Source organism: Kryptolebias marmoratus, linkage group LG6 (genome assembly GCF_001649575.2).
Source record: "Kryptolebias marmoratus isolate JLee-2015 linkage group LG6, ASM164957v2, whole genome shotgun sequence".
Lineage (NCBI taxonomy): Eukaryota > Metazoa > Chordata > Actinopteri > Cyprinodontiformes > Rivulidae > Kryptolebias > Kryptolebias marmoratus.
Window position 1 is genome coordinate 15,572,092 of NC_051435.1, and position 13,590 is coordinate 15,585,681.

The 13,590-nt window shown below is 42.9% G+C and overlaps 3 protein-coding genes across 3 annotated transcripts in view; all 3 read right to left on the bottom strand.

Moving 5' to 3' along the window:
- lg6h2orf49 (linkage group 6 C2orf49 homolog) overlaps positions 1 to 600 on the bottom strand; it is a 6,045-nt gene extending 5,445 nt beyond the window's left edge. The window contains exons 1-2 of the mRNA XM_017410349.3: positions 440 to 600; positions 134 to 297 (exon numbers count right to left, since the gene is read on the bottom strand). Of these exons, the coding sequence (XP_017265838.1) occupies positions 134 to 297; positions 440 to 550 (275 nt within the window). The 5' untranslated portion in view covers positions 551 to 600. The remainder of the gene's footprint in view (positions 1 to 133; positions 298 to 439) is intronic.
- A 911-nt stretch (positions 601 to 1,511) lies between these two features.
- gpr45 (G protein-coupled receptor 45) lies at positions 1,512 to 6,160 on the bottom strand. The gene is made up of 2 exons (XM_017410170.3): positions 5,218 to 6,160; positions 1,512 to 3,286 (listed from the first exon to the last, which is right to left on the bottom strand). The coding sequence occupies exon 2, from the start codon at positions 3,175 to 3,177 to the stop codon at positions 2,020 to 2,022; it is 1,158 nt and encodes a 385-aa protein (XP_017265659.1). The 5' UTR covers positions 3,178 to 3,286; positions 5,218 to 6,160; the 3' UTR covers positions 1,512 to 2,019.
- A 3,937-nt stretch (positions 6,161 to 10,097) lies between these two features.
- Positions 10,098 to 12,875, bottom strand: pou3f3a (POU class 3 homeobox 3a). Its single transcript, XM_017410173.3, has one exon. The coding sequence runs from the start codon at positions 12,156 to 12,158 to the stop codon at positions 10,866 to 10,868; it is 1,293 nt and encodes a 430-aa protein (XP_017265662.1). The 5' UTR covers positions 12,159 to 12,875; the 3' UTR covers positions 10,098 to 10,865.
- Between the last annotated feature and the right edge of the window lie 715 nt (positions 12,876 to 13,590).

Here is a 13,590-nt window from a genome sequence, read left to right on the forward strand (position 1 = left end):
CAGCGGTGTCCATCCTAACCCTCACCTGTCTGCCCTCAGCGGTGTCCATCCCAACCCTCACTTGTCTGCCCTCAGCAGTGTCCATCCCAACCCTCACCTGTCTGCCCTCAGCGGTGTCCATCCCAACCCTCACCTGTCTGCCCTGTGTCCAGCTGCTGTCTGCCTCCCTGGGGTCCTCTCCATCCTCCGTCCCCAGCGGTTGTTGGGTAAAGTCCTCTGCGGCAGCGGGACGACATGCCGGAGGTACATCTCCGTCAGCCGGTCCCGGCTCCCACATTCTCCGGTGCTGACATTTCTCTAAATCAGACACACAACAGCGTCAGCTCAGCTCCGTAAAGAGAACTCAGACTGTTAGCTGGACTGCTAACACTTCAACATTACTCGTTTATTTCCTCATTTAAGGAACACATTTCGCTCTTTATTCTAACATTTGACTCACCTCACTTAACATTAGTTGCATGAAGTCTTGAGATAACAGCTCAGGATGCAGTAAAATATCCACATCTGAGGTAAAAACACTCTTTTTATTTAGTTCCCCGGCAGCCGCCATATTGTTTTCTTCTTCTTCTTTGCTCCTCCGCACTGCAGCCTCTTTACTGCCACCTACCGGACACAGGCTTCATTTGTCTGGAGGATTTTATTTGTCAGAACCAAAGAAATGGTTAATATACCAAAAGCACATCGTTTGTGAAAGTGAGTTTTTATACCTTCACTTCTTCTGTCTGCTGTGACCATACAGCATCCGGACTGGATTTCAATTCTTCTTTTCTTCTTTAAATAAATAAATACAAACTAAAAGGTCATCGCTGATCATTACTTATAAATTCAGTCATATAATCACAACTAAAAACTTCTAATTCTCTGAATCTTTAAAGCCAAATAAAGCTAGTTCTGTTATTTAAGCTTTAACTTTAACACATAACTAGTTTTAAATCCTTTATCCTCTTGCTGAAAGTGTATCAGTGGTATCAAAATAGAGGAATCTCTTGCAAATATTTGTGCAACTGAGCTTTGAATATTAAACTCAAACAAAAGGACCATTCAGGGAAATGATGGAGTTGATTTAACTCGGAAAAGATGAGCTATATCTTTGTGTTTTTGTGTTGTATACTTATTAGTGAAGACAGATGAAACATGAAACACAAAAAAGAAACCAACATTGATTAACAAAAAACAAACATGAAATATCAGAAATGCAATATATTATTGTCACATTTAACCATGAACAGACAGCAGCTGCAGAAAAACAAAACAAAAGAAAAAAGCCTGAGCCTCAGCCTGAGCTCCACTCATCCCTACTGATTCATTGGAAAAATCCTTCCCAATGCTGGGAAATATTCTGGAAAATCTGAACTTGTCCAATAAAACCTTTTATATTTTAGAGACTCTGAAGAAAACTACAAAACAAAAACCACATGTAGATTTGACTTTCAGCTAGAGACCTTTTTAAATTCAAGAAATACACCTAGTCTGCGTGTAATTTTACTCAAAGAAATCTTTATTTACTTAGTATCATTTTTCAAAAAAAAAAAATATCATGAAGTTAAAACCAACAAAGTGACACTTTGAGCTGACAAAATATTGCATTTTTGCCTAAATTTCATGAAGATAAATGCTTTTTATCTTCAAGAACTTGGCCAACAGAGGAAGATTATACAATAAATGTGTTTGAACATCTGAAATAGTCAGAAAGTTGAGTGAATAAATTAAAAATGCATTCATGTGTGAAAACAAGCAGCAGAAATAATAAATGGGTCCAATGGATCTTCTGGTCATTTTAAGCTTCATTGAGAGATGGAGTAAAAATTATGTTTTATTTTTCGTAGTTTATGAGCACACTTCAAACCGAACATTCATTATTTAGATGATATTATTGTAGAAAAAGTAAACAGTTTTCAAGCTGACTGCTTTTTTTTCTTCTTCTTCCTTACTTTTATGTCTGAATAGTTTTGAGTCTAGCTGAAAGGTAAAAACAGTTGGAAGCAGAGTCAGAAACGGACCAAGATGGCCGCCGTCGTTTCACACAGCTGACTGGCTCTCGCTGCACACATAAATGTTGCTTGGCCGCACTCGTCTGTGGCTCCTGCCAGGCACCCGGGGACACAGCCTGCAGCTTTTGGGGATGAACTCCTGGCAGGCCTCCCTGAACTTCCGGATCCTCCAGCAGTAGATGACGGGGTTGAACACGGTCTTCAGGTAGCTCAGCCACAGAGCTCCGATGCTTATGGGGTAGAAAAGGGGGCTGTAGTAGAACTGCCGGCTGAACACCGCCAGCAGGCTCACCACCGTGTGAGGCAACCAGCACACCGAGAAGCCGACAAAGAGGATGAGGATGGTGGTGAAGGCTCGGGTTTTGAAGCTCATGTCCACCTTGATCTTAGGCGGGCGCTGCAGCCCGGTGAGTCTCATTTTGCTGACTTGGTTGAGGGCTGGAAGGCATGAGTGCTCGCTGGTGTGGTTGTGGATGCGCAGGGTGTTGCGGCGCACCGTGTTGAGGATGCACATGTAAGAGTACAGCATGACAGCAAATGGGACAAAGAAGACCGCTACAGCCAAAAGCACCGTGTAGCCACGGTCCGCCACAGACTCGCTGTATCCCAGCACGCACTGCGGCGCCCAGGCGCCCCCGATCCCTGCTGCCCCAGTCCTCCACCCGACGACAGACGGCAGGGACACACACAGGCTCAGCACCCACGATCCTGCTATCAGCACCTTCGCTCTGTGTGGGGTCAGCTTGTCCTGCCGCTGCACGATGATGAGGAAGCGGTCCACGCTGATGATGAGGAGGATGGACACCCCCTCCAGGACGAACAGCCAGTACAGCATGATGGAGGCTCGGCAAAACCCACTCCCAAAGCTCCAGTCGGCCGTGGCCACGGTGACGGCAGTGAAGGGCATGCAGAGCAGAGACAGCATGATGTCGGAGAAGGCCAACGTGGCGAGGAGCAGATTGATGGCGGAGCGCATGGCAGGTTTCTGATAAACAATCAGGCACACGATTGCGTTGCCAAGGAAACCAATCGTGATCATGAAGATCATTATTGCTGCCAGGGTCACCCGGAGAGTGACTGATACGAGGGGAGTGGCGGCTTCTGATGGGAGGCTTTCTGCTGCTTCCTCCACACCTGGCTCCATGAAGTTACACTCCTCTGGCAGGCTTTCATTGCAAAAAGCCATAGCAGCTTTTATCAGGCCAAACCAGTCCAGACGAAGATAAACATACTGGACTATTTTTGTGGCGAACCGTTTAAGATGTTTTCCAGCAGGTGGTGTTCCATGGCAGCACCTGACACAGAAAGAGAAGAACATCTAAGTTAGGCATTTTGCAAAACTGAACAAATAACAGATAGGATAATGATCTAAACATAAGTTTTCATCCACTTTCTTCACACACTTCTCCTTTCTGGGTTGCAGGAAGCTTGTGCTTATCTCTAGCGGTCACTGAGCGAGAGGCGAGGGACGCCCTGGGCAGGTCGCAAATCCATCACAGGGTCACATAAAAACAAACAACCATTCACACTCTCACCTAGAGCCAGTTTAGAGTTACCAATTAATCTAACATGCAGGTTTTTGGTCTGTGCGAGAAAACCTATGTGAGCACAGGGAGAACATTTAAGCTGCACACAGAAAGGCCCCAGGCCGAGAAGTGAACCTGAAACCTTCTCACTGAGAGGCGGCAGCTCTAACAGCTCCACCGCCGTGCCATCCCAGTACAATACAGTGTGTCAGAATACAACACAACGCAATATGAAACAATATATTTTTTGTAATCTTAAGAAACTTTGTTGATACCTGATAAGAGGTGTGTTAAAAGATTCTTACTAATGTTAAAGTAAATTTATAGTACTTTACATAAAAGAGCCGTTTGTCTCCTCAAACAAATATATATCGTAACTACAGAAGAAATGAGCATTTTGTCAAATATTTGGAGGATTTCAACTGGTTTTCAAAGTATGACATTTAGATGATCCTGAAGGAGTTATATAAACCATCAAACACACACACACACACAGAGTAACGGGCGCACACGGACAGAGTCGTGTTGCTGAGCTTGGCTCGGGATGGTTGATGATTAACAGCCAAGCTGTGGAGTTTCACACATAAATAGGAAGACGTACTTTTACAGCTCAGAGTGTTTTCAGCTTTCGGTTCAGGAGAAACACTCCTACTTGGTCGACACTTCAGGTGACACTTCAACTTTAATCAGCCAGAAGCAGCTCCAAAAAGCAAAGCGTGTTCCTTCCACTTCTTGTTAGATATATGATACAACGTGACGCTATACGATACAATCTCTTTATAGATACAGACCGATGGCCATGGATCTAACAGTCATCGCTTCTCTGGATGGTACAAGGTGAAGTTCAGTATAAACAGGGTCTTGTGACTTGATCTAACAGTTTTTTTTTCACAAATGTTGAACTGTCTCCATAGTAAAACAACAGTTCTGCTCTGTTCAGACGTCTCTGGGATCTGTCCAACCTCTGAGCGCACAGACGCGCGCAAAAACATCATCGTCCGCGAGCAATGGTTACCTGATCTCTTCGGTGATTGTAGCCACATTCTCTAACACAAGCCTCAGTTTTAGTAACAGAATAGTGATGCTGGCTGTTGCCATGGAAACAAGGTCAGCAGTTCCATGGCAACAAGCAGTCTGCACTTTCATCTGTCTCTGACAAAGCGTCTTTCTGTCGTTCGTCTTTCACAAGATTAGCGAACGTTTCTTGTGGGAAAAGATCTTGGCTGCGTAAATCATCTAGGAAAACACGTTTCGAGAACTTGCCGCCTTCCAAATGAAAGCCAGACAAGCGTCGCTGTCGGATGGAGTCATTTCAGGACACGGCTTTCAGGTGTGGTCAGTGAATCTGAATCTGACAAAAAAAAAACAGCCTTATAGTGCAGAATTAAAAAAAATGCGAAAAGAGGGATTCAAGGAGAACACGGACCTCTGAATGCCCTCGTTTTCACCGAGATTTTAGAACATTTTGTACAAATTCCTGCCATCGCTCAGACTGAACAGAACGTTCTCAACTTCACTCACGAATGGCTTTTTTTTTTTCCTGTTTCACTTCATCCTTCACCAGCAGCTTCCTGAAGCTGTCTGCAACCAACTAGAGATCATCTGCAACTAAAAAACTCACAGCAGATTAAAAAAAAGAATCTCAGAATGAGAAAAATAAACCAAAATATAAACCAATACATCATGAGAAACAGACTTACCTTCCCTGTTACACCTGGTACCAGCTTTTAAAAAGGGATTTCGTGGAGCCAGTCAGCTCCATGGCTGAGTCTTCCCTCCTTTTCATGCTGAGGATTTGCTTAAATAAATCACTTGGAACATTTTCAGTGTCGTATTGATCTCCATCATGCTGCCTGTGGGGGGATGCTGACGCCAGAGGAGCAGGTGGTCTTTGATTTAAAGGAGCAGTGAGGCAGAAAAACCACCAACAGCACGATGCTCATCAATAGGATGTTCATCTTCACCAGGTTACAGCAGTGTTACACAAACCGCTGCTCAAAAAATGTCATTTCCATTTGAAATGCATCCTGTTATTGCTAAATTACTATAATTTTGTGGCAAGGGGGAAAACAATATTGAAGATTCATCATAATAACAATAAATTGGTTTGAATAAAGACTCAAAATTTTACATCAGTAAATGAGTCAAATACCAGAAAATAATTTTTGGCATTTTGTCTAAAACAAATACTATAAATGACCAAAAAAGTAAAAAAAATACATCAGTTTTTAATTCTTGTACTCTTAAAATTGTAATAAAATGCTAAATTAATTATATTTAAATAAAATGAATTAAAAAGGAAAATAAAAGAAAGTGAAATACAGGTAAATACAAAAAAAAAATGAATCACATCAAATTAAATTCTGATTATAAACACATATCAATTAGGATTTTTCATATATTGTCACTAAAATCTGTGATTGCTCACTACTGGATGAAGATGAATCATATATTTATTTCATAGATCAGAGGTTCCCAAAGTAGGGGTCTACTGAAATCAAATTAGCATTAAAAATGACCACCAATAGCATATTTAGCCTTAACTGTTACAAATAATAAAACAGCAGTCAATAATTGATTACATATCCTGTATACTCGTGTTTTCATCCAGTAATAAATGGGATCAAATGCCTCTGGATTTTTTATTTTATGGGTTAAAAGCTGAAAGGTTTGGCAACTACTGATGTAGATGTTTCATCAGGATGTCCTTCATGTTCAATAAAACTTATTCAGTTATTTTAAAAAAGTATATTTATTTGTTTGTCTACATTAAACATTACATTAAATTGTAAAAAAAAATGCATTTATTATTATTATTATTATTATTATTAAATGGGCTGACATAGTATGCATTTCTGGTTTTGTCCAGAAGATGGCAGCATTGTCCTCCCAATGACTTTTGATGGGTGAAACAATTCTTCATCTGATGTTCAGGTTTTAATTGACTTAAGCTTTAAATTTAAATTTGCTCAAACTTACAGTACTTTTTAAGAGAATAGCATATTCATAATAATTCCAGCAGCAAGTTTAGCCTTTACAAAAAAAAATAAAAACTTTAAAGACAAAATCAAAACATTCCTGGAGTGCTGACAGATGTGTGAAATAGTTGACTTTTTTTCCCCAAACATCAGATATTTTTCACATTCACACAGACACAGCTGCATTCACACACTTAGCATGCAGGATGGTATTCTTTTAAATGCTTGTCTAAATTGGCATCGTGCCCATGTGCTGAACATGCCCATCAAACCAGTTCCACTCCAGCGGTCTGGCACATGCATGCTTGTCACGTTCAGAGGCAACCACACAACAAGCTTGCTGGGAAGACAATTCATTTCTCTGTCCGTTGTTCCACAGATGTTTGCTTTAATTCCTTCCTGACTGAGAGACTTTTGGTATAGATGCTCCATCAATCACCCAGCCCGCTCCTCAAAAAAGCAAACACAGGCAAAGTGAAACAAATCAGAATATTCAGATGAGAGGAGATAATATTGACCGAGCTGTGTTCGACCAGTTGGGTTACATTTAGGGGGAAAACATTTCGACGGCACTTTGAAAGCAACATTTCAAATGTTTTATTCATGCGTCCCACAGCTTCTGATTCCAGGTAAGAGTCATTGGTTTCACAGTGTGTTAATCAGTGTTAGTGGTTAACCAATCTCTCTGCTGTAAGAATAATTAACACAGAGCAGAGTGGAGGGGGGAGAGGAGAGAGGGTAATGTTCAAACTGGAGTGGAAACAGTTGTGGATTTTTTTTTTTTTTTTGCTGTTGTGAGATGATTTGCTGCAGGAGTGTGTCAGCTGTCTGTGTGGCTGTGTCCTAACTGTGAGACACAAACAACAAGCATTAAAGCAGGGATTAATCTTGTAGTAATTGCTTCATGATAAGTACCTCTGAACGGGGCTTTAGGAGCAATTATGAGCAATTATATTAGTAGTTACAACTGGAAGGAGGTAATAACATCCTCGGTGTGGGGCTGCAATCATTCCACGGCTCAGAAAGGCAGGAAACAATAATTCATTGATGAATGAGGTTGCATTTGAGCGAAAATAAAGCACAAACGTGTACTTTCCTGACTGGGACTTTGTATTATTTTTTTTTATTTGAGGAGTTTGGGTGTTTTGTAGCATCATCAGCTTGTCCCTTCACATCCCTGCATTGATATTCAGCGAAGACAGCGTACGCCCTGTGACGACAAAACCCCTTTAAATGTCTTTTTATCCCCCAATTCCAGCCTTATCTCCCATCTTTGAATCACTAAGCTTTGAGGGGATCACACTGCAATCCCGCAAGCGTATATTACACCTCCATTTTCATCCTGCGGCTCAGAGGGAATCCAAAATGTTAAGAGCTGCTCATGTGATCACAGCGAGCAGTGGCTCCACCGGTCAACAGTTTTCTGTCAAAGTCTTTGCTGACCGTTTTGACTCAGCACAAAGGAAAGTAGTCGTGGAAAGTTAAAAAGAGATCTTTTTAAAAGAGGTTTTTTTGAGGACAAATGTTCCTAAGGGTCAAGGAGAGAGTTGGAAATTAGTTACTGAAAAAAAGATCATAAATCTAAAAAATTTGGAAACATAGAGGGAAAAAAAGGCAGAGAAATTTGGTAAAGATTTCACAAAACACAAGAATAAAACAGAAAATACTGCAAAAAAACTAACAAGAAAATAATAAGCTACAAACCTACCATCTGACATTATGAGAAACTCTGCTCTGACATGGTTTTTAATTAGCCACTGCTGCACAAACCACAAGTGGACCTGAACTATTTCTCTATTCAAACCCAAAAATAAAAGATATTTCTTCATGGACTGAATTGATTAAAGGTGTCATGGCTACGGGAGAAAAAAGGTCACGATAAAAAAAACTACGATGCAACAATCTTTCATAAAACTGTTTGAACATTTTATTTTAATGCCAGGAGAATACACAGAGTTGCAACTACAAAGTTTTGGGTCAACAAGAAATGCACACCTACTGCCTGATTTTATGAAAAATAATAGAATTTACATCCATAGAGAGCATTTTACTGCATGGGCCTCAACATATGATGAAAATACAGAATAATTACGGCAACAGTGCACCAAAGGAAACCATTACAAGTCAGAATTACACAAAGTCAAGTCATTCAGTAAAACTGGCATCACTGTGTTGGCCTTAAAGCTGTAAAAGAAATCTGAAGCATCTTTGACACATGTTGAAACAATTTAAAGCTCTTTACAGAGACGTGGACTTGCAGCTTTTTGTAAATATGAAAGTAAAATAAGGCATTTTGTTTTTTAATTAAAACAAGATATTCAAACCTTGGGGGCCTTTTGGAAAGTGCTTGTCGGTTTAAACGGACCAACTTCTCTAATAATTATATTAAGAAAGGAAGTAATGACAACACAAACAGTCCTGACAACCACAAAACTATTTTTTATCAGTTACTAAAACCTACTGCTTTTATTCTTTGGAACAACTACAATGAAAATGTGCCAAAAAAAATCCCAAATCATTTGTGTGATCTGGAGATTATCTAAAGACCCCCACTTTGTGTTTTAGGACCCACAGTGGGGCCCCCACCAGAGTTTTTAGAAATGTGTGCCTCTGGTCTCTTTGTGTAAAAATACTGAGTGGAACATTTACAGTAATATGTCACCATTCTGGTTTGTGTTTACGTCTGTGTGTTTCAGCTAACCTTTGACCTTCCTCATAGTTTCACTGCGACTATTGTGACTTCTCCCCAAGACTTCTGCGTGGCAACGGGTTTCACTCGTATTGTTCACGTGCAACGAGAAGAGGCGGTTTGTCAGAACTCCATCCGGAGGTATACTCACTGCCTGCCTCCCAAACCCATCATCATCTGTGGCAAGAGATCCGCTGCCGCCTCGTGTCACTCCATCTCGCTGTCACCTTGGCAACCGCGAACCGAGGTGAACCACCATCTGGGACAGCCGACCTCGGCTGGCTGGGCTCCATCGAGCTGCAGTCCATCGCCCCGGCGGCTCCGGCTGCTCTGATGTGCGGCGTCTCTCATGAGGCGCATGAAGAGGCTCTCAGGCTCGTCAGCGCCGAGCTCAGTCCGTCTCAGTGGGGGTCAGCGGGGCTTTAACAGGAGGGAAACGGTGAGAGCTGGGGCTCTCGTTTAGTCGGTTTTCTGCTGTGTTTGAATTGAACATAATTAACGAAGCGATTTGTTTTGTGTTCAAGCTGCTGTGAGGTGCAAACCAAAGCTATTTCTGTCACCAGTTCATCTGCTACTGTCCTTGTTTTCTTTATTAACAGAAAAAATAACACTGATCAGAACTCATTTGGCTTTAACAAACTTAATGATAAAAGTCCAAACTGAACAAACCACACATTTTAAAAAGTCACTTTGTGTGACCTGATATATATTATTTTACATTCTGACAAAAAACGCTTGAAATCCACTGTGACTGTTCTGAAAAGTTCATTTTATAAGGATTATTATATATGTTAATGGATATAATTCATAAAGAAACTTGGTGTATACATGATATTTTGCAGAAAAAAGTCTAAACTGACACTTTGTGTGTGTGTGTGTGTGTATGTGTGTGTGTGTGTGTGTGTGTGTGTGTGTGTGTGTTAAGAGCCCTAAAAATGATGATTGTCTCATCTCTTAACATCATTTTATGTCAATTTTATTAAATAATTATTCTTGCATGAAAAAGAACAGAGATAAAATAATAATAATAAATAGCTCATTACACAAGAATAAACAGACTTTTACATGAAGTTGAGGGAAAGTTTGTTGGGGTTTTTTAAGGGGGGGGGGGGGGTACAATGTTGGATCATCTGTAAATCGCTTCTTGACCATTAACTGTGTTACAACATGAATCCACTGATACACAACACAAAATATGAGAAACGCTTTCAAAGGGAAATGCATAAATTATTGCTAAGGATGAAAAAAACATATCCAGGCTTCAGCCTAAAAGTCTATAATAGGAGCGATATTAAATTCTGCAGCATTAAAGAGGACTTTCATTTCTACAGTACAGAGTTCAAACTTTTGCTGAAAATCTGGGCTTCTTTTCCTCTAAATTTGCAATTTCCTAATGAACAACCACCGTCTTCAAAGGATTTTCCTAATTTTTTCATGTCTAGACATCAGTTGACTGAGAGTTGGAGTCCCAGAGGTTGTGTTATAGTGAAGATAAATACCCAAAGACGCCCAAAGGTGCAAAAGTGTCCAAGTTTGTCCCATTCAACACTAATGTTTGTGGATGGATTATGTAAAAAAATAGAACCAGGAGTTCTGGTCAGTCAGCAAAACATTTTTCTAAAAAACAAAAAAAACGAGACAGTTTATGTTCTTGAGGTTTGTCTTTTGATCTGATTGTTTTTCACGTGTCGTTGTACATCCTCTTACACTCCATGGAGGGGGACGGTGTGTCAGGGCCCATGCTTCCCACCTGTGAGTACGCGTCCTCCGGGGTGCGAGGGAGTCCAGGCGGCGTCATGCGCTTCTCCTTCTGCCTGCGGTTGCAGAACCAGACCCGGACCACCTCCTTCTCCAGCTGCAGGGTGTCCGCCAGGGAGTTGATCTCCTGCGCCGACGGCTTGGGACACTTGAGGAAGTGGCTCTCCAGGGCGCCCTTGACGCTCACCTCGATGGACGTGCGCTTCTTCCTCTTCCTGCCCTGCGTGGCGATCTTGTCGATGCTGGTCGGGCTGCCCGTGGTGGAGTCGGCCTCCTCCAGCCATTTGTTGAGCAGAGGTTTCAGCTTGCACATGTTCTTGAAGCTCAGCTGAAGCGCCTCGAACCTGCAGATGGTGGTCTGGGAGAACACGTTGCCGTACAGGGTCCCCAGGGCCAAGCCCACGTCGGCCTGCGTAAAACCCAGCTTGATCCGCCGCTGTTTGAACTGTTTGGCGAAATGCTCCAAGTCATCAGACGTGGGGGTGTCCTCGTCTGACTGCGAGTCGTGGCCCACCCCGTGGTGCTGGTGATGGTGCGCGTGGTGACTGTGGTGTTGGTGGTGATGATGATGGTGATCCAGCTCAGGGGACTCCCCGCGCACCAGCCCCGAGTGCATGAGACTCTGTCCGGTGTGTGAGCTCAACATGCCGTTGACTGTGAATCCTCCGGGCTGAGAATAAACCAGAGGCTGCTGTTGCTGCTGCTGCTGCGGCTGCTGCGGCTGCTGCGGCTGCCCGCCCTCAGTGATGCTGATGTGCGCGGCGGAGGTGCCACCCCAACTTCCCGCGTGCGTCTGATGCGCTCCTAGATGCGGGGACCTATGGTGCAGAGCCGAGCCGGAGTGGAGGTCCTCCCTGCCCGCGTTTCTCTTCACCTCCTGGGGCTGGGAGCCGCCGGGGGACCACGGAGACCCGGCCTCCGCCGCCGCCGCCGCAGCCGCGGCTGCCGCGGCTGCGGCGTGAGGCAGCGACGTCACCCACTGGTGACTCAACATGTGTCCGCCGTTGCTCGCCACCATGGCCGAGTGCATGAAGTCGCTCTGCACCATCTTGATGGACGGGTCCCCTCTGTACCCTCCTGACACCGTGGTGACGGCGGTGCCGCCCGGCTGCATGCCAGCAGCGCCTCTCCGGTCGGAGTGAACGAACGGAGCGGACAGGATCCTGCTGCTGGCGAGGTACGGACCTGAGGTGGCCGCTGCCATCCCCCAAGGCATAAATCTTTAGATGGATGTCTCTCCTCTGGTGCCGAAGTCCACTTGTGCTCTAATCCATAAATGAATTCACTCTAACTCAGAAGGAGTGAAGTTTTGTTTTTTTAATTTTTTTTTTTACTTTTGTCCAATTAAAAAAGTGCCAAGTTACTCCATGGGCTGAATGTGACAAGTTTAATTCAACAACTTCTGTAAACTTGTGTTTTAAAGTTCACTTCTTTAGGCATTCCTGTGCGCAAAAGGATAGTTTGACAACTTTTCTTTCTTTTCCCTCTGTGTCCCGAAAACCCCGCTGTGCGTAAATCCACTCAGGAGATGGGAAAAAAAGATCTTTGATCCGTGCCAAACTGAAAAAATTAGAAATATTCTGCTTTCAGTCCGGACCAACTAAACCCAGAAAGTCTCTGGTGTCCCTCCCGCTGCCGACCTGCTCGGATCCGGTGCGTCTTCTTTAACTGTGCGGCGGAGAGGAGCTGGAGTTTACGATGCGCCGACAGGAGCGCTGCGTTTTCCTCCTCGACCTCCGCCCAATGACGGGAGCGCGGCTGCGCGGAGCCGCCGCTGATTGGACGCTGCGTCTCAGGGCTGGTGCTCAGAGTTCTGCCTGCTGCAGGTAAAGGAGCATCATTTGTGTAAAAAAAAAAATACAGTATATTAGAAATAAATTAGTAGATTATTAATTTGAAAATACAGACAAATTGGTAGATGCGTGTGTTTAGTGATGCGCAAAGGAAGAACTAATAATATTAAGCCTATTGTGTGTGTGCTTCTGTCTGTTAGCAAAATGTCCCACGAACCACTGGATCGATTTTAATGAAACACTTCTTCATCTACAACTGATTAAGAGTTGGAGTTAATCAGATTCAAGATGGCCGCCATAGCTAATTAGCCACAGCAAACACAAAACGCTGTAACTCAGTCAGTTTTATAGACACTAAGATAAAAATTGGTGTGGTTGTAGCTGAGAGGCATCCCCAACACATGCTGGAAAAGGGAACTGATAGTGTGAGATCTGCCTCAAACTTTGGTTTTAACATTTAGAGTCAATTTTGTCTGTCTGTTAACAAAATATCTCATGAGCTACTGGTCAGATTTTAATGACACTCTCAGAAAGTAGTCGCTGGAAATCCATCTACAACCAATTCACCTATGAAGTCAATCCAAATGAAGACGACTGCCACAGCTGATCAACCTTAGCCAACACAAAAATGGCTTTAACTTTGTACATTTTATAGATATTGGGCTAGATTTGTATGTGGTAGGAGCTGGGAGTCTTTCCCAAAACATATTCCAAACACAAACAGCTCTGGCAAGAGCTTGTGGTATCACAGGAGGTCAGCATAATGTTATGTATTATTATTATTATTATTGCATTATTAACATTGTTGTTACATTTTTAACCACAACTCTAAGGTAAAGAAATCATTGCAATGCT

What these genes read in the sequence shown, in the direction of transcription:
- gpr45 (XM_017410170.3), bottom strand. Translation starts at nt 3,177, where the DNA reads ATGGCTTTTTGCAATGAAAGCCTGCCAGAGGAGTGTAACTTCATGGAG.
- pou3f3a (XM_017410173.3), bottom strand. Translation starts at nt 12,158, where the DNA reads ATGCCTTGGGGGATGGCAGCGGCCACCTCAGGTCCGTACCTCGCCAGC.